This window comes from Falco punctatus, assembly GCF_963210335.1.
Source record: "Falco punctatus genome assembly, chromosome: 7".
NCBI classification, from domain to species: domain Eukaryota; kingdom Metazoa; phylum Chordata; class Aves; order Falconiformes; family Falconidae; genus Falco; species Falco punctatus.
In genome coordinates this window covers 38,176,270-38,195,675 of record NC_137587.1, presented here as the reverse complement: position 1 = coordinate 38,195,675, position 19,406 = coordinate 38,176,270, and the positions used below count along the sequence as shown (strand labels likewise).

Sequence of the window (19,406 nt, the reverse complement as noted above, 5' to 3'; positions counted from 1 at the left end):
CCTACCTGGGAATGGGTTGTTGCTTGTCCTTGAGCAACACTTGAGAGCGTTCTCACTGTTGCCTCCAAAGCTGACTTTACATATTATTAGTAGATTTTATTGTTTCTTTCTTCCAGGCAATTTCCAATCAAAAGAGACACTCTTCTTTGGGTTTTTCCTCAGGAGGCACGTCTTCCAAAATTCTCCAGATTCTTTCTCATCTGCTTCAGCCTTTCTAAAAACATGTTTCACTTCTGGGCTCTGCAGAGGTCTCACTGGGACAGCAGAGCATCGTTTTCCTCTCGTGTCTTGCAGACACTGTTGAGAGTTCATCCCAGAATGAGCTTTGTCCGTTTCTGCAATACTGATGATATCTGCACATCCTGCTTCTCATCCCAGAATGCTGCTGCTGTTAGACTTTGCCCTTCAAATTCCTTTCTGCCCCTCTGGGCTTGGGGTCATTTGCAGATTGCATGTGTGTGTTATTCCATCAGCCAGGCCATGGAAATAATGATCAGAATCAAACCCAGGCCACACAGAGAAGAAAGTTCAGCTGGTTTTGATGTGCCATACTCTTGAGAAATCGTCATCACCTGCCCTGACCCTGGTTTCTGAAGGACACTTTGCGATGGTCTGCCTCCGTGTGTGTGCTAGTCTCTAGGTTTCATCCCAACTTTCCCATGTAACTGTTGGACCCTGTTCAAACAAATTTAGGGAAGGTATGAAGATTGCAGAGATACGACATTCCTGCAGTGGGCATGGACAATGTATGGCCTGAGGACTGTGTGCAGCCCTGCCATCCTTGGTCAAGCCTGATGTAGGTAGGAGGCAACTTAGGTGAGGCTGGCAAGCAAGGGGTGGTAGCCAGGTTCACCTGCCACCTGGTTAGCAGGGACTCAGCCGTGAACCAGCAGCAGCATGTGCTGGTCTGCGCCCAGCCTGCAGATGAAAGAAAGGACATGGTGGAGTTGCAGGCACTGTGTCTTGGGCTGATGGAGAACGTGAGGGGAACAGAGCCTTCATTTGTTTTGCTGCTTACAAATCCCTTGAGTGTATTGCTTTGGTGAGACCCATAAAAAGCTTTTTCAAGACTTTTCCCAGGAACCAAAGTTGGACTGACTGCTCTGTAATTCCCAGGTGCTCTTCCTTTGCCTTAAGACCCCTTCTTAAGGTCCTAAAGGAACCTGCTAGTGGCTTGGGCATGAACAGCTGGCATAGGTAGGATAGGGGGAATGCCATCAGACTGCCAGCCTGTATTACACGTGTCTTACATCACCTTTAACTGCTCCTTATGTATTTTCCTTCATACTTTAGTTAGAACAGACACTTTTCAATACCAGGCACCTTAGTAAATGAAAAAGCTTTGAATTATAGAGGCACAGAATGGTTTGGGTTGGAAGGGACCTTGAAGACCATCTAGTTCCAACCCCCTGCCACAGGCAGGGACATCTCCCACCAGCCCAGGTTGCTCCCAGCCCCATCCAGCCTGGCCCTGAGCACTCCCAGGGATGGGGCATCCACAGCTGCTCTGGGCAGCCTGTGCCAGCGCCTCGCCGCCCTCACAGTAAAGAATTTCTTCCTACTGTCTAACCTAAATCTGCCCTCTTTCAGTTTGAAACCACTCCCCCTTGTCCTATTGCAACAGGACCTACTAAGAAGTCTGTCCCCATCTTTTTTGCAAGCCCCCTTTAAGTATTGAAAGGCCACTATGAAGGCTCTCTGGAGCCTTCTCTTCAGCCTTCTCCATGCCAAGCTTTATCTTCCCTTTTCCCTGTGAGGGCCTGTTTCTTTGTCTTGGCCTTAATCCTAAATTATTTTCAGTACATTTCCTTACTGCCTTTTATGCCCCTGGACAGTTGCCTCAGGGTTTCATGGTGTCCCTTTGAGTAACCAGCCAGATGTGAACGTCTCTGGGAATTACTTTCTGCGCAGTGCAACCTGCCAGTTCCCTGAGTTTATTTTCCCCCATGGTCTGTTGTTTGGATCAATCCCCACCTGCTGGGGTGTTTAATACATTCACAGGCTGGAAACAGTTACTGTTATGCTCAAAAGTGTAAGGCACATCCATGAATGATTTCAAGAGGGAGGTAGCCCGTACTCGAAAGGATTGTGTATTTAGGGCTGGATTTTGACATCCTGCCCACACAAAGCAGCGGTTGACTCCAGGAATGGTCCAGCAGCTTCTCAGCGGTAGCCCACCTGGGCTCACTTCGAGTGCTGGGATCCAGCCCTGTAGGATGCGTGCCAAAGCCAATAGGAGTTCTGGCAGCGTTAATACAAATAGATGTGATAATACCCAAAGAAGCTAATAAAAAGGTCTCTTTTTCAACCATTTCATTTTTTCTTTTTCTGCCCCACCCTCCCAGATTATTTATATGTGTTTGTATTCCATTCTAGGAACTCAGGGGGTTTTGCTGTCTCGGGTGAACTGCTGGGACTGGCCTGGCATTTGCACAAAGGAGAATGTCACTCAGTTTCCTGCCATCAAGATTTATGAGAGGGGAGAGCGATCAGTGAGGTACAACGGCATGTGGGGAACTGAAGAACTGACCAGCTTCATCATGCTGTAAGTGTCTGTAAATGAGTCCCCACACAGTAAGGCTGGCACATCTGCTAGGTGATGTTCTGGATGCTTCACGGCCTGTGTAATGGAATCCTTTTCGGAAAAATAATGTCAGGTCTGGTTGTAGACCTGGTTTGGAAATGAGCTGAGGAACTTTTTGTGCTTTTCAATATCAGGGAACATCTGTTCTTGGGCAGTGCATCCACCTGTTGTCACTGTCCCTCTCTCTTTGCTGGAATTCCTTCTCTGTTATTTTTAACAGGCATCTCAAAGATCTCAGACCAGCCAGTTTAGCTCAGGGCTCTTCTCTCTTCCCCATAACCAGCTCCTGTGCCTTTCTGTGACTAGGCATTGTCCTTCCTTCCCAGGTGACCGATTTTTGTGCCTAATGAGGCATAACAGTTGTCATATTGGGTTGGGGCATTGCTGGATTGAGGTTGCCCTTTTGTCTCTTCATCCCGAAAGTGAACAAGGTGGCAGCCAATGTTGTTTCTCTGCCTTCCCATAGGAGCCGAGTTCCCTGCCCTCTGAAGCTGGCCACCATTGAGGAAGCAGAAGGATATTTAAGAGGAGAGTTTCCATCTGAGCTGTCATCCTATCACCACACTGTGCTTCTAGGAGTATTTAGTCCAGCCACCAGTGAAGGTTAGTGTCATATTTGTGGGTTAAGCACTCAGCTTCATTCCTAATGGGAGAGGGATGATTCCAGGTGCTTGGAAGTTCCTCCATGTTTCATCTCTAAATGTGTTTACTCACATCACAGCCTTGCCTGGCACCACCCTTTTTATTTTTGCAAGAAGATAGCAGGTGATTCCAGATGTGGGACCTAGGATCCATATCCTGGCTCAGGGGACATTCGGCTGCCAGGCACCTGTACAACATTCAGTGTGGTGGCATCTGGCAATCCTGACAGGATCAGGACATGGTGCTTGGGTAGCAGCACAAAACACCAGTGCCCTGGGTGACCTGTCTCTGCAAAGAAAGTTTGCATATGCCCAATCTGAATTTACCAAGCCATGATTTGTGCCTGTTGTCCCTGTTGTATCTCCTCCCCCTTACTGCTCGAAGTTTGGCTCCGTCCTCGTTATGAGTCCCCTTCAAACAGTTGTAGGCTGCCATTAAATCCCATCTTGGCCTCTGACTGAACAAGCCTGGATCCATCAGCCTCTTGTTGCAGTCCATGTACCACATATCACAGCATATTGTTTCTTAAAGAAAGCCCTTTCTGCTATTGGATTGATAGTCATCTTGCTGACACCTCCTGCAAATGTGGTAGTCCCAGTCCTTGCAACCAACACACAATCCAAAACATATTTTTTTTAAAAAAAGGCAAAGCAACAATGAGGTAACGTGCAAATTTATTGCATCAAATGAATGAAATATAAATAACTCAATGAAATCTACTTCTGGACTTTGAAATAGGTAGGCACAGCCCCCAGAGTGGTGGACATCAGCTAGAAATGCTAAGAGAAGTTGCTGGAAGGAGTGTTCTGAACTTGTTTGAATTTGTCTGGCTTTGTAGTCTTGGTCAGTGTAGTCCTGGCCAGTGGCTGAACTGTGGAGCAGTTCTGCTCTCCCTCCCTTGCCTGTACATGGGGTACTCTTAGCCACGCAGGTATCATTCGCTGCATGCCATGGCTGTGGTCCAGGATCCATCAGGTTTTTCCACAGCCTTGCAGAAAGACAGGGAAATGGACCCGAGAGCTGCAGTGATTTTTCTTGTGACAATTCTTTATGGTAACAAGGGAAAGGGAAAAAAGTCAGTCTGGAAAGGGGACATGATGTCATGCTTCAGTCAAATGCACAGTGGAGAGCTAGGGCCTTCCAACCCCACAGTCTCTCTGTTACCAGCTGCACCTGGGAATTACTACGTTAAAAAAAGGAGAACTTTCTGATCTTTCTTAAGATGAAAATTTTAGACTATTTTTCATTTTGAAGCTCCATTGTGCCTGTAAACGTTGGTTAAATGCAAAACAAGCTACTTTCTCACATGAAGAGGTCCAGAGGAAATCCACTGTACTCAGAGGTAAGAACAAAATAAAATGTCTGGAACCGACCAGGAAACACTTGAGCTGTGTTCACCGAGCCAGCTGACAGCTAATACACCTGCTTTCTTCTGGAGAGTCTAGGTCTGTTAAATATAGCAGAAAATCTTACTGAGCTTAAAAAAACTGTAGTCCATTTCTCCCTGATTTTCATCAGTTCAGCTGCAGAATCTTCCTTCTATTCAACATACTCCACGCTGCGGTGGGTCCTGGATTAGCCCCATGGTAGGACCTTGGACAACACGGGAATGGTGAGAGGGGTTCATGGAAGGAACCTGCCTGGATCTGGCTGGACGTGTGAGCTCAGATTCTTTCCTATATAGAAGCTGTTAATTTCCTTCCGTGCAAAAATGAGTCTTGGAGCTTTCAGATGGCTCTCTTGCAGAGCCACAAGATTGCCTCTTCCCTCGGGGCACGCTCAGGCTGCAATCTGGAGCGGCACCGCAGTCTGGGGTAGCTCAGCCGCAGATGCCAAGGGAGATGAAATTTGTGATGCTTTCACCGCCTGGAACCTGCGGGGCGTTCGGGCGTCATGCAGAACGACCTGAGGGGGCAGAAAACTGGAGCCAGCTGTTCTGGCACCAAACCCAGGCCAGAGTCAGGGAAACCACATTGCTGTTCTTATCAGCCTGCAGGCTTACCTGGAATTTCCAGTGATTTTCTCACGGCGAGAATTCTTGCTGTAACCTGAACCAGCGACAAACCATGCCATTGCCATTTCTAGTTAACTGAAACAGAGCAGCAAGATGTCCAGTTAAATAAAGCCCTGGATTTTTTCCAACACTTGGCGTCACAACTATGTTAAGAAGCCCTTCAGTGGGTCTGAGCTAAAAGAGGCTTGTTGGAAAAAATTTAATTAAAATGTGTTACGAAGAGGTGAATGGTATTACTAGGGCAATGAATGAGCATTTTCCTGGAAACTTGGAGAACTTATAGGAGAGAAATTTGTTTGCTGTGCAGAAACTGGAAGCATGCTTGGAAGTAAGTCTCTGTCCTAAACCATGCAGGAAATGTTTAAAAATATATCTGTATTCTGCAAAGCTCTAGTGCCGTTGTAGGGCTTCCCAGCATTGGTATAAACCAAGTGCAGGTGGCATGCAAAGATGCTGCAGGTGCTGCTGGAGGGCATGGTTTCATGAGATGCCTTCTGCTAGAGGGATAAGGGGTGATACTCAGATCCTGTCTCCAGAAATCTCTGCAGGAGCTGTAGACCCTTCGTCATCTGGCAGTTTTATTCCTTTTTATTCTCAAATCCTGCAGTGAAGCTGGGCTTGTGCAATTCGTGGCAGCTGTCGTGGAAGGCAGCTGGGATTCCAGCTCAAGGCATGTACCACAGTTCACGATTGGGCCCTGCGGAGAATTAAAACAGTGCTCTTGGGGAGGAGTAATTTTCTAGGAAACAGCTTCTTTTGAAGTGCTTCATGTCTGTAGTGGAGCTGTGTGAATTTGGGGGAGTTCTTGCACTATCACTGTGAGTTGTTGAGAAAGACAGTCTGCTGAACGGCTCTGGGTCTGGAACAGCCCCCAAAATATGGAAAAATTTGGAAGTGTGATAGGGAGGGAAGATGGCATCGGGAATGACACTGATGAAAGGAGTAAGCCTGGACTCTGCTGAAGGTTGTCCTAATTTAGGAGAGAATTCCTGCAGCTAGGGCTGTTCCAGGGCAGCACTTCAACACAAGCTTAAGTCTCAAGTGAGGGTTTAAAGTTAAATGCCTGTAGAAGTGCTCCCCTGAGGGAGTTTGGACGTGAGCCTGCTCTTTCCATGTCAGGCTGTGTCCTTCAGTGCCTTATGGCACAGGGTGAGCTGGTGGTCTGCTCTGTGGCCTTTTCTCCTGTAGCTGGGACACCGATAACTTCCCAAGGGGGTTGTTGGTGAAGTTCCCAGCGATCCTTACCAGCTAGTCCTATGAGTTGCTTCTCTTTCAATGCTGATAAAATCAAGTAGCCGAAGAGCTGGAAACCAGCATCAAACTTCTGCAATGGTGATTTCTCTATATCACGAGATGAACCAGCCAAGCTGTGTCACCAGCTTTGTTGTATGTGTGTTGTTTCCTGCATGTCTGAACCCTCATTCAGCCACGCCCTTAAGGATCTAAGCTTCCACTTGGAAAGGAAAATAGTGTAAATGAAAGTGTGTGGTTCCTGCACTTTCATGTGTGTTCCAACACAATGGAAAAGACAGCTTTGAGTGGAGCTGGAAAGCAGGAGGCAAAGAACCAAAAAGTGACCAGTTGTGACCCAGCCTCAGTCTGTTGAGGTCTGAGTCACCGGTCCCAAGAGCTTGGGCTGGCCAGTTGGGATATGACGGTGAATATTGTGAGGAACACTAAATAGTATCTGAATGAGATCTTATTTCAGTTATAAAGCAACATCTATCATGGCTGTATCTGAGATGTAACTTTAATTCTTGGGATTTTTTTGAAGAGTGTGGTTTCTCACTCTCCTTAAGTCGGAAGAGCCTTCTTATTGCTTCCAATTGCTCAATACAAAGTGGGAGGAGGGGTGGTGTTGTAATACGACCCGGTTTCACCCCACCTTTGGCAGCAGCAGTTTTGATCTCTGTTCTATAACGGTATTTTACAAGCTCACGTGGTATGGCCCTCATGTTCTCATAAAGCTTGTACCTCCCATGGATTCAGCTGCTTAAAACAGGCTGGTTTATAAAGGCATCTGTTTCCAGCCTCTCAGCACAGATAGATTCAGCTGTGATGGATGAAGAAAGCCCCAGCCCTGTCCTTTCTTCTTCATCCTCTACCTGACCTCGCCATCTCCATAAGATGAGCGGTGGACCCTCACAGCCACTGCAAGTGGGTTTATGCTGAGCTGTGACAGCAGAGGTGCTGTCCTCTCTTTGCATAAAGCGGCAGAGATGCCGTGTCTGCAAAGCATGTAGCTTTGCAGTAGACATCCTCCCTGTCCCAGCTGGGTGCCTGAAACCCTGACCTGCTCTGAGGAACTGGATAAAACCAAAAGACTCTTGGGGGAGAGGCTGGTTTATCTGCTGGGCTCTTAAAACTAGTCCAGTTAAGTCATCATCAGTCATTTCTGAAAGGTCACTGTGGTTTATAAGATTTCTATTTAGACTTATAATTGGTCTCCTGTTTCTAAGAACACTTACGGACTTTAAGTCCTTAAAGCCATTTCATTTTCCATCAGTGCCTCTGTCACGCAGATCCTGGAAGCTCAGTGCTGGTGGCTGAAGAGCAAATACTGTTCTCATAATAGGAACTTTCCTTCTGGTCCTTTCAGCCTCTGCCAAGTCCTCCTCCCGTAGCCTGCAGCCATGAGACACATCCATTTCTCATGAGCCTCTAATCGTAGTTTTGTTCCCAACTGACAGTTTGCTGTGGGAGGGTGTTATGTATGCAGACAGCGAGCTAGCTTCCAGGAGGAAGCTGATGCTTCTCTTTCAGTTGTTTGTTTTTGTATCTTTGTCTTTTTTGCAGCCAGGGAAGCTTTCGAAGAGGCAGGAAACATCTTAAGTGGCCATGTGACAATGGGGATGTATTTTGAAGATGATGCCTTGGCTTTGTAAGTAGATTCTTTTTTTCTTTGGGGAGAATTGAGGCTGTTCTGCATTTAGTGAAAGCCAGTACCTAGAGCAAGCTTCAATGGCCACGCAGGGTGTTTAGCAGCAGCTCCAAACAGCTACAAGTGACTCAGTCCTGTAGGAAGATTGCTCAGGACTCAGCCAAAGGAAGATGTAGCCCTGGCTCTGCCACTGATTTGCAGCCCGTCCATGGTCAACTCATTCTGTCCTGTTGAAATGAACTGTCATCTCCCTTCCCACTGTTCAGGTTCACGCTGGGTATGTTCAGTCCTCCAGCCCTGCCAGCCCCCATGCATCTGTTGCATTCCTGATACAAACAGGACCAAGCTTTTATGGAGGAAAAAACAGGCTAGAAAAATTATACCCTGTAACTAGGATCAGTGTGTGAGGAAGAAAAAAACATCAGGAAGAGGTGATGAATTGTTACTGGTCTTCCTCCTTCTACAGTCCCTCCACCTTCTCATCTCCCCTTCCCTGTCCTGATGTAGAGGAATGAAGCTGGGTTAATTAGCATTGATAATATACAGCTGTGGGCTGGCTTCAGGGGCGGTGGGTTGGCTGTTGTAGATAAGGTGCAGCTGTGGCTGGTTCTGTTAAGTGGTTGAGAGCCAATGAAGAGGGAGCAGCCGAGGAAGAAGTGGAGAGAGGAAGAAGCAAGAGAAGAGAGACCACATGTCCTGGATGAGGCAAGAGGAGGAGAAGGAAGCAGAGGGACTGTATGAAGAGTGTGCTGGTATGAGGTGGTAAAAGACTTTGTTGCAGCTTGATAGTCTGGAGAGTGCTGCAACACCCTGATGCTGTGAAGGTGCCTGCCAGTGGTGGGGAAGGGGAGGGCAAGGGGATTGCTGCAAAGCCTGGTGTGTAAATGTGAGCCTTGCTCTGATGGTTGCCCCCCAGTTGCCAAGAGCAGCCAAAAGAAAGGCTGCTTGTGACCACTTGCAGGCTTTCTCAGGTAGCAATGGAGTGGGAATTGTGTCTGGAAAATGATTTGAAAGCCCTGAAACAAATGCTGTCTGTCCCTGGAGCAGGTGGCCTTTCTACAGCGCTGCAAAAGGTGTTACACCACTTTGGTCTCATCCAGCTTCCCGGTGGACACTCACATCTGGCTGTGAGGTGTTTGTGGCTGCTGAGGACAGGGAAGAGCCTACCTCTATGTTTTCAACAGTTAATCTTACTGTGGATGTTTTTTTTCTTGAAAGATGTGCCCACACATTTCCCTCCCCTTGGCAAGACGTTGCCACCATTTCCAGACAGAGCTTTGGGGAGGTGCATCCTCTTTCTGATGGAGTGCTGGAAAAATATAGCAGCTGCCTTCCCCTACATAGGGTAAAGGTGAAGTCAAGGCTTTCTTGGTCAGTTTTTGATTGAATAAGGGCGTCAGCTGCAGCCCTAACTTCAAGCCAAATTGGAGCTAATGGGATCTGAGCACGTATCAGCCCATGCACTTAACTGTCATTGACTCACTCCAGTAAGGGGCAAAGTGCTTTGGATTAGACTGCAAGAGATGCTTCAGTGGCTATAAATGCAGCTAGAGCCGGGAGGAATCTTCAGCTTGTCCTGGCATCTCATTTCCATCAGGAATTAGCTATCAAGGCAGAGTTAAAAATCCCAGAAGGTCCTTGGCCTGTTTTCCATGTGTGGGTTTAAAAGCCAGAAATGCAACAGATGCAAGCGCATCTCTAGCATGTCTGATGAGTTGTGGGCATTTTTGTGTTACGCATGGAGAATGAAAATGCAAATACCGTGGTAGTACATCTCTATTAACCAAACTGTGCTCGAAGCACTGGTTGTGGTTGGGTCTTAGAAATGAGGCAACACCAGGCTTGTTCAGTGATGGGGTGGGAGACCACTGGGAAACAGAGCTACAGGAGCTGCAACCAGGTGAAAAACCTGACCCCCCCAAACTAAAAGGCTTTTATGCCCTAAGGATCTTGGTCCAGCTGGTAGAAGAAAAAAAAAAAAGCAAAGGAGGGTAGGGTGATCTTACAAAACAAGGTACCAGCGGTAAAAGCCTCTTAGCAATGACACATGCGAGAATACCCCTCCATCCTGCTGCTCCACTCTGCAGCTGTGCTCCTGTGTAGCTGGAATAATTAATACAGTTTATATTGATACTCGTTCTGCCAAGTTTGGATTTTGGCTGTGATTTGTGGGTGAAGCTACTGTAGCTGGTCATCTTCTCAACTGTAAGCAGAAAGTAAACACTTACAGGAATTCCTTATGCAAGAGCCAGGCTCACTTCCCTTCTTAAGAAAAGAAAAGCTATTCTGCTAAACACTCAAGGAGGAAATATTTGTGGCTCCAGGTCACGGAAAGCTGAGTCCCCTCTTCCCAGAGAAAAAGGTACACAAAATAAACAAAGAATGTTGTTAGCAGTAAGCACCTGTTTGGTTGGTAACTACTGAAAAAATAAGAAAGTGTTAAGGAAGAAATGCTTTGAATGAAGTCATTATTTATTTCTCAAATACTGAGATGTCATAGATTCCTGCCAAGTATTTGTTTGCAGATGTTTTTGATTTAAATGCAAGTCTCATATTACCCATAGAACACCCCTGCTACATAAATAGAGAGCTGTTGAAAGCAACAATACAACCACTCAGTACCAGTAAGATGAGAAGTGATTTCAGGGTAGACTCTAGCTACTAGATGGGGAATTTGTTGGCTTTTCTGGTGGTATATAAGAATCTTCCTTATCAAAGGCTGCTGAGCAAGTTGATGTAGTTAGACGTAGGGAGCAAGAGTCCTCACTGCCTCTGAGACATGATCAAGCCAGGGAGTCTCTTTAAAGCCTGTGGAAGTTTGGGAAGTTCAAAATCCCAGCTTTAAAGAATTTTCTAGGGTTTTACCATTTTTATTCAATGGCAAATACAAGTTAATTTGAAAAACAACAGAGAGGAATGTTCGGGATCTTCCTGATAGCTCAAAGGATTTCCAGTCATGACCAGAGGTGTGAGAATCAGCTGCTTTGAGTAGCAGAGCTTGGAGCTTAGCTCAGGGCTGGTTTTATGCAAATAAATTAAAAAAGCTAAAATGGCTTGGATAAGTGCAAGAACAGTTTAGCAATGGATTCACAATGTTTGAAGGCCTGCAGAAAGTCCATGGTTGTTCATTACTGCTGTTCTTTACCAAGACATCTGTGCAGATCTGGGGTGCCCCTTAGAAATTTGCAGTGGGTGTATTATTTCCAGGCAGATAAGTGCAGTGATGGAGGAAGTGATAGGCCTGCATATGAGCTGAACATCATGGAAATTTATCTTCAGTTTCATCCACGTGCTTTTTCATTGATGACCTAAACCACCAAACACTGACCTTTTTTTAAAGGAAATTTGAACAAATCTCCATCCCATTCAGAACTGCTAAAATAGGTGTCCAAACTGAATTTGCCTGGGCAAACCACAGAGGAAAGTGCGATTGGTTGTAATATGACTTTTGTATGAGCTGCCTTTGCGGTAGGCTGGGTCTTTGTTGAATCTTTCTCATATAGAGGAAAAAAAAAAGACGGACCAGATAACTTCTGAAAAGGAAAATCAAAGGCTTTCCACCTTCCCAACTCCACAACCCAAAATGTCCTTACACCTCGCTCACTTCCCCAGCATTTCTGGTGTCATGGCCTTTGAAAAATTACCAGTAGCCTTTGAAAAATGAACTACAGATGCTCCCCATAAAAAGTGTTGAGGCAGCTGACTTCCCCTGTCCTGCCCTTCCTCTGGGCACTGACATCTGGAGCCTCCAGGACTGAAGTTCCTCAAACTTCCAGAAAATTACTCTCCCGTCTTGGTGGACCCCCTGCCCTTTCATTGCGCAGACTTCTCCTATTTTTGCCCTTTCCACTTTCTCAGCTTTTATTTAAATACCCTTGAACCCTCTTACCAGAAGAATCTTGGGAAATAAAGGATGAGCTGGCTTCTCCACCAGGAGTGTATGTGTGCAGGCTGAGCGTGTCGCTCTAACGCAGGGCTGGCCTTCAGCAAAGTTGCTTGTGTTCACCAAGGCAAAAATCGTATCTCCTGGAGCTCATGTGGTGTAGGTTGGTGTCCCTCAGATGGAGTCTATGGCCTTCTGTTTGCCTTGGCTGGTGAGGCAGAGTAAGGCGCTGGGTGTGTATTTGCAGCACCTAACCTTAGGTGCGAAAATGAAAGAGAAGTGGCAGCAAACAGTTCAGACGGTGGTGGTTTGGATTTTCCCTGTTATTTAGCTGCTGGTGCCTTTTTGCAGAAGAAAGTGCTGGTTTAGTGTGAGTGTGTGTGTGTGTATTTAGCGGCTGGTGTGAGCTGGGTAAGTGCTTGTTTCAGAAGGGTAAGAGAGGACGTGTCAGCCCCATTTCTCCCATCAAATGAGGGCTGTGCAGGGGCTGGAGCGGGTGATGGGGCAGGTGACCCTTTCCTCCTGAAGTCGCCTGGCCCTCTGACAGCAGCCTTTCCCTCCCCTGCACAGAATCTGTATCACAGAACGGTTTGAGTTGGAAGGGACCTTAAAGACCATCTAGTTCCGACCCCCTGCCACGGGCAGGGACATCTCCCACTAGCCCAGGTTGCCCCCAGCCCCATCCAGCCTGGCCCTGAGCACTCCCAGGGATGGGGCATCCACAGCTGCTCTGGGCAGCCTGTGCCAGTGCCTCATCATCCTCACAGTAAAGAATTTCTTCCTAATATCTCATCTAAATCTAGGCATCCCCAGTTTTCACCATGAGGATGCCAGCTCTGCATGCAGCAGATTTGGAGTGCATCAAATCCCCCAACCAGTCCTTTTTTCCATACTTCTTTTTCAGATCCCGTAAATATGCGGTGTCTCCCCCAGCTCTCCTCCTTGCCAGGAGCGGAGGTCAGAGAGTCGAGGGCATGGCTTTGCCCAAACAGAGCATACAGGAGATGGTGCAGATGATCAGATACAAATTGCTGGACGCTTTTGTAAGTTAAAAAAAAAAACAACATCCTTTTTCCATTGTGGTCATTTGCAGAAGCACTGATTATAGCATGGAGCTCTGCAAGATAAATATGTTTACTCATTATTTTTATCATGCTGTGTTATGTTTGTTTTTAAATTTTATGGCTTGGATCAGACAGTCTGGACAGGAATCTGCTGTTTGCTGTGTGGTCTCGTGGGAGGAGACCCTGGGGGGTGATTGACTGGCTTGTGCCCATAGTCACAGACCCGCTGCTGTGGTGGGTTGCCCTCTCGCAGGGTCTGCTCCCTGCCTCTCACACATGCCTTTCAGAGACTGGTCATAGCCATAACATGTGGAGCTCTGAGCTGGCCCTGCTTCTGCCTTCTCTGCTCGTATCCCTTCATCTCAGAGTGCACAGCTGCTCCTACAGGCTTGGCTTGCAATGGGCAGGGTTGGGCAGAGGCATCTCTAATGTGCACCACCATCCCAGCACCCACACTCATTTTCAAGCTGCTTGCGTTATATGCAGACACTACGGTGTTGCTTTGCCCCCGCACCTCTTGCATGAGGACAAAAAGTCTAACTTTCTCCTGTTCTCCCCATAACCCCCGACTTCTTGTTTTGGTATCTTGCAGCCAGAAATCACTGTGCAAAATCTGCCCTGCTACCTGCAACTCGGAAAGCCCTTCCTCATCTTGTTCAGCGATGGTGACATCGGTCAAATGGAAGGCAATGAAATGCTGAAGCTGGCAAAAGGAAGACCCCAGCAAGAGTTTGTGGCTTGCTGGTTGAACTTGTGAGTGTGTAAAAACCTCTTTTCTTCTTTCCGTTAGCTCGCTCTTAGCATTTCAGGGCAAGAAAAAACTGAGTCTGCAACTACTGAAAACACTATCTAGCGGGTAACGTGTCTCTTTGGTCTAAAATCGTCATGAGTTGGGAGGTCAAATCATTTGGCAATGAGTCAGTACGTGTTCTGGGCAGCTGCAAAATTGCACGACAAAGTAAAATTAGTAAACATTTAATTGATAGCAGATATAATTTTCAATAGAATAAAATGTTCTCAAAGATAGCATATAGTAGCTTGACCCTGGCTCTGGTGTCATTTGTATTTGTGTCACATGTGGGAGAAAAAAGTAGACTGGCCCTCCTGGTGTGTCTTCTGGTGATTTTCCACTGGCAATTAGAGGGAAGCACAACAAAGCAATTGCAGATTGCTGACTGGGGTAAAGGAAGTTTTCAGAAGGGACAGCCAGAAGCCCTGTAAGGCAGACTTAAAAAATATTCAAGAATCAAAATGAATCCAGGAACGAAGAAACAGAAGGTTGTAGGAGAGGGTTTGTTTTTTTTTTTCAATCCTCCCCTCCCTAGTTGCATTTTCAATTTTTCGCCTTGGTTTGTTTTGCCCAAGCCCAGAGACACCTCACTGTCTTAATCATAACGTCCTTTGAAGTCTGGGCAGTGCCTCGCAGCGTGGGCTGAAGTTTAACTAACAGGGAATGCACGTTTTTGAAGAGAAGACGATTTGTTTGCCAGTAATGCAGAATAGACGAGAGCCCCTGGAACTTCCCCACCTACACATCTGCCTTTGCACTCCCTTCTTGAGAAAGAGCTGTCCTTTGTCAGAGCAAAAGGGCATTGCCACAAAAAAGGGCAGAACACAACCATTGGCTTGGAAAAAGAGTAAGATAGTCCTAGAAAGAGGACCTCATTCCCATGGTGAGAGCCAGCTCAGACTTTGAGCATCACTCCTCAGCCTGAAGATAGTGTCAGAAGGACTTGGCATCTTCGTGGGCTTGCTGTCCCCCATCTCGATGTCCTCTTTTGGCTCTTCCTGTGTCACCTGGGGAAGTTGCCATCCCAGCTCCTCGGGCTGTGGGGAAACACCCAGCAGCTGTCCAGGGGCTGGACCACCTGAGCACAGCCCTCCGCATCAGCTCCTGCCTTTCCACCCGCTGCGGGCTGGCTGCAGCCGCGGGACAGTGGCAGCAGCTGGGCTGGAGGGAGCTAGTAGCTCTCCCTGCAAACAGGGGCTAACCACAGCAGGCTGCAGGACCTGCCCCCCTCCTGTCTCACCTGTCCTTAAAAACCTAGGATAGAGAATGTTCCACACCCTCAGACGGAGTTTACCCCAGCTTGTCCTGCTCAAGGATTTCTTTACACACCGAAGGTGCTATCTGCTTCCCTTCCATGGGACTCTAATGGCTTGCTTAAGGTGTTATCTTATAAATAATGTGGTGAGCTTCTACAGGTGTCTTGTAGGCAAAACCGTGTGCTTTGCTGGATGTGGTTCAAGGGCTTTGGTGCTTGCTTGGCGCTCAGTCCTGTTGTGCTGCCAAACAGCTGGTGAGCAAGTTGAATCTCCTCTTCCCATCAGGAAGAAGACTCCAGTGGGACGCGGGGTCCTGAAGGCATACTTTGCCACCATGCCATCGCTGCCTGTTCTTGTCTGGGTGAACCTTCATGCTGGGGGTGAGGTATTCAAGTTCCCATCAGAGCAGTCCATCACTGAAATGAACATCTTGTCTTGGCTGGAGAAGCTAAAAGCAGGACTGGAGATTCCCAGCAGTAAGTGGACACACGTTTGTAACGTTCCTAAGCACACACTGTTAGCTCCGGTCTGTTTATGAGAAGATGCTACGTGCAATAAATTGTCTGCCCTGGAATTCAATGATGGAAAAACTAGCTATGCTAGTTTAAGAAGTACAAATAGTCCGTCCAGAAGAGAATACCCGCACTCACAAGTTTGCTTCGGGACTGTTTACTGTTCAGAGCCAAGCGTGAATATTTCTGAATCAAATCTCTTCCCTGCAATAATCCCCAAACCTGACTGTGCTCTCTGGTTGCTGTGAACAGACCTTCTGAAACACAGCTTGCTAATAAAACATCTCCTGACTCCCAGTTGCAGGCATAAGAAATAGCTACTCTTTAGGCACCTTCCAGCATTTTTTTGAATGGGAGAGGATAATGAAGCTGGTTTCTTGCTGTGGTCTTTGAGACATAAAGGGTTGGCTTGTACCATGAAGCTTTTCACTGCATCCCTTCTGCCTTGATCAGTCTGCTGAAGCTTTGGAGGAAGGCAGCACAGATATGCTTTCCTCATGTGTTACTTGTAGCCATGGGATGCTACAGGGATCCTGGGAATTGTTGGCTGCCAGCCGGCTCCAGGCTCTGGAATGGTGATGGGGTGGCTCCATTTGATCTTTGTGAATTTTAAAATGACCCTTTCAAAGCAAGTGTTCCCAAAAGCTGGTATCAGCCTGGTGGGGTAGGATGTGTAGGCTTCTACCAGAGCTTAAGACACCATTTCTGATCCAGGAATCGCTGGGAGAACCCTGTGAGCCAGCTGTCCTCCCACACCTCTTTCCATTGCCACAGCTAAAGGCACCTGGCTGTCATGTAGATCTCTAGGTAGGGGCTTAGTTTTCAGGGGTGTTGGGGGAGGGGGTGTGTGCGCACACAGCTCACTGCATGGCCAAGGGCTGTGCCAGCCATCACAGCCTCCCTCCTCCGGCTTTTCAGTGCTACAAACTGTGTGATCAGTGTTAAAAGCGTAAATTAAAGAGCATCCTCTTAGAGGCTGCTTCTTCCTCGTGTAGATGGCGGTCTCCCCTCACTCCTAATGGCATCTCAGTAACGCACGGTCGTTACCTGGGGCCTGAATGAAACATCCCCCCAGTGGTGGGCAGGCATCCAGTGTGGCCTTTGCAGTGGGGGTGACTGAGGACAGAGGGACCCTGCTCAGCCTTTGGGGAGCAAAGCCTTGGCCAGCTCCAGTAAACATTAACGCACCCCTGGCTGGTTTCATTTGGGTGGTGATATTAGTTCTGGAGGAAAGAGGGTGATCGTTAAGAAATTATCTTTAATTTTGCATTCACTGGCAGAGCAGAAAAAACCCCAGTGGGGCTGTGTAACTCTTGCTAACCTGGGACTGTATTTGTTTCTCAGGTACCTTGTCTGAGGAAGACTGGAAACCACCTCTCCCTGCTTACGACTTCCTTCAGATGATGGAGACCGCCATGCCTGAGCTCCCCCTCCACAGCTCCCAGCGCCACGGGGACATGCCGGCACGGCACCTGCCCGAAAGCCTGGGAGGGGACACTGCTGTCCAGGAGGAGCAGTCCCAGGAGACCAAGGCAGAGAAAGTCGGGTCCCCTGGGAGGGACCTGCGGGGGACAGCCCCGAGGCTGGCAGCAAGGGAGAAGCAGGGCAAGAGGCACACTGAGCTCTGAGAGCTGGGCATCTCCCTGCCTGGGGCAGTGAAAGATAGGGGACAGCGCCCAGAAAACCTTGTCACTTCCCCAGCCCTCCGTGAGCCTTTACACCAGGGAGAGAAGTGCTTTTAGCTGTAAATTAATAGTGAAGGGTAAAACAGCCCCTAAGCCCGAGTGTGAGCGCCTGGCTGCAGGGTGCTGGCTGTTCTGCGGTGGCTGTGGTTTCTGATGCCAGAAACGTGTCTGCACGGCGCATGTCGGCCCCCCGGTGCTGTTGGGGTTGCGTTTTTCAGAAAGCGGTGTGAGCAGATCTGCAGGGAGGTTGCTGTGAAGGAGCTCAGCCCACTCTATCGCTGGGGAGAGATGGGGTGAGCTCACCACGTGCTAGAGGCTCACCCACACAACAAACTATGCTGGAAAAGTCAAATCAATGCAGCCCTGCTCTACAGTTTCTGTATGTCTCACCTAGACGCTTTGGTTGCCTCTAATCAGGAAGGGATGAGTGATTCCAGGTTAAAAGGCACATTTCTCTTCCCTGGGTTACAGTAGCTGCTCTGCTGATGTGTGTTGGCGAGCCCTGCTCTCAAAAAGTGGTTACGCCTGCGCTGTAGCCACGTGGAGCTGGGAGGGCAAGTGTGCCACCCTCTCCAGGGCTGCTTCAGCTGGCACCCACTTGTGTTCACACCTGACTTGTGAACCAGATTTGTGAGCAATATCGTCCTCAGGGGTAAGAGCAGTATCTGGTTAAAGCAGTTTTGTTACAAAGGCCAGAGCTCAGGTCATCACAACAGCCGTGAATAGCTGGGGCAAAAATCTGCCAGCAAATCCCAAGGGCAGGCAGGGTGGAAGATGGCTTTGCTCAGTGCTGGCATTTTCTTGGTTACAAGCCCGGGGGTTATTTGCAGCCTCCATTTTTCTTTGCTCTCGGTGACAGCAGCAAGGTTGGTGCCTCCTGAGCTGGAGACAGTGCAGGGAGTGAGGTCTGCAGAAAGCCCAATGCTCTGGAAATGAGGGGAGGGAGATGAAGGGCAGGGCTGGTGCTGCTGGGGACAGGTCCTTCCAAGGTGGGATGGAGCTGCTTCACATCCATATCTAGATGGGGAGATCCAAGACCTGGCGAAGTGGCTTTCCACCCTCTGCCCATCTCCTGGGGACAGCAGAAGGTCTGTCATTCCTTGCTGGAGGACCTGAGCCTGCAGGCCGATGTGGGCTGGGGTGAGCCATGCATTTGGAGGGAAGCTTTGTGTAATCCCACCCATGCCATGACGATCTCCCCACCCCGTTCAATAGACATCTGTTCCCTTTGACAGCACCGCTGGGAGGGTCAGATCCTCCTCCTTATGGCTCTGAAGTTACTGGGAAGGGGACAAATAGATGGTAAGGAACTGCTGAGAGCATTGTGAAGGCTGTATTTCTCGTCCTGCAAGCAGCCCACATGGTTGGGAGTATTTTGAAATGCTCAGAAACAGACCATTAGTCCAAGGGCTCTCCTTGAAGCCCTTAATTGAAACAGACTGATTTTGGACTTAATGACAGGCTTAGAGCCAAAATGTGTGTATTTAAATAAGAAACTATAGCATGCAGATCGGAGCCTGCCATGCAGCTGAGTATTCCCAAGGGAAGGAGTAGGTCAGGGCGTGAACAGATCCTCTGTGAGTTCCCGTCATTTCTCTGCCGTATAATGTCGTTACACTGCTGGGCTCTACAAGCTGTACGTCGGTCATTTCCCATCCTGTCCCTACCGATGCCACTGCTGCCGTTACAGCATCTCTTTCCCACTTGATGCATGTGAAGTGCGATATTTGGGCTTGCAATTGATGTCTTCAATAAACTCCGTCTCAAATATAGTCAATCTACATCTGCTTTGGGTGCGGCGTGTTGAGTGGAGGGGCTGGTGTCCTGGGCTGAGGTGGATGCACCCCTACAGGAAGGCTCCCCCAGCCTGCCAAGCCCTGCAGCCGAAGGACCCCTTCCTTCAGCAGGGTTTGTGCAAGACAAGAAGCGTTCCCGCATCCTTGCTCTTTGCCGTGCATCCTTTTTCAATGGCATCCTTGCTCTTCTTTGCCACGCATCCTTTTCAATCGCAGCCCTTCTTGCACGGCATCGGGGCGGGAGCTTGTCACTAGGGGTCAGTGCCACATCTTGGTTATGGCTGTAAAAATTGCTGCCT

At 48.2% G+C, this 19,406-nt stretch overlaps 1 protein-coding gene and 1 long non-coding RNA gene across 3 annotated transcripts in view; one reads left to right on the top strand and one right to left on the bottom strand.

Moving 5' to 3' along the window:
- Positions 1-19,083, top strand: part of TXNDC16 (thioredoxin domain containing 16) — a 41,994-nt gene extending 22,911 nt beyond the window's left edge. The window contains exons 14-20 of one of the 2 annotated variants that reach the window (XM_080394390.1): positions 2,377-2,545; positions 3,051-3,187; positions 8,037-8,121; positions 12,909-13,047; positions 13,661-13,821; positions 15,400-15,590; positions 16,971-19,083. In XM_080394390.1, coding sequence (XP_080250516.1) covers positions 2,377-2,545; positions 3,051-3,187; positions 8,037-8,121; positions 12,909-13,047; positions 13,661-13,821; positions 15,400-15,590; positions 16,971-17,254 — 1,166 coding nt within the window. In that variant the 3' untranslated portion in view covers positions 17,255-19,083. The remainder of the gene's footprint in view (positions 1-2,376; positions 2,546-3,050; positions 3,188-8,036; positions 8,122-12,908; positions 13,048-13,660; positions 13,822-15,399; positions 15,591-16,970) is intronic. The other variant, XM_080394391.1, reaches the window with a different exon arrangement.
- On the bottom strand, positions 3,888-12,901 carry LOC308066758. The gene is made up of 2 exons (XR_013929284.1): positions 12,011-12,901; positions 3,888-5,937 (listed from the first exon to the last, which is right to left on the bottom strand). It is a non-coding gene; the product is annotated as an uncharacterized lncRNA (long non-coding RNA).
- Positions 19,084-19,406: the final 323 nt, after the last annotated feature.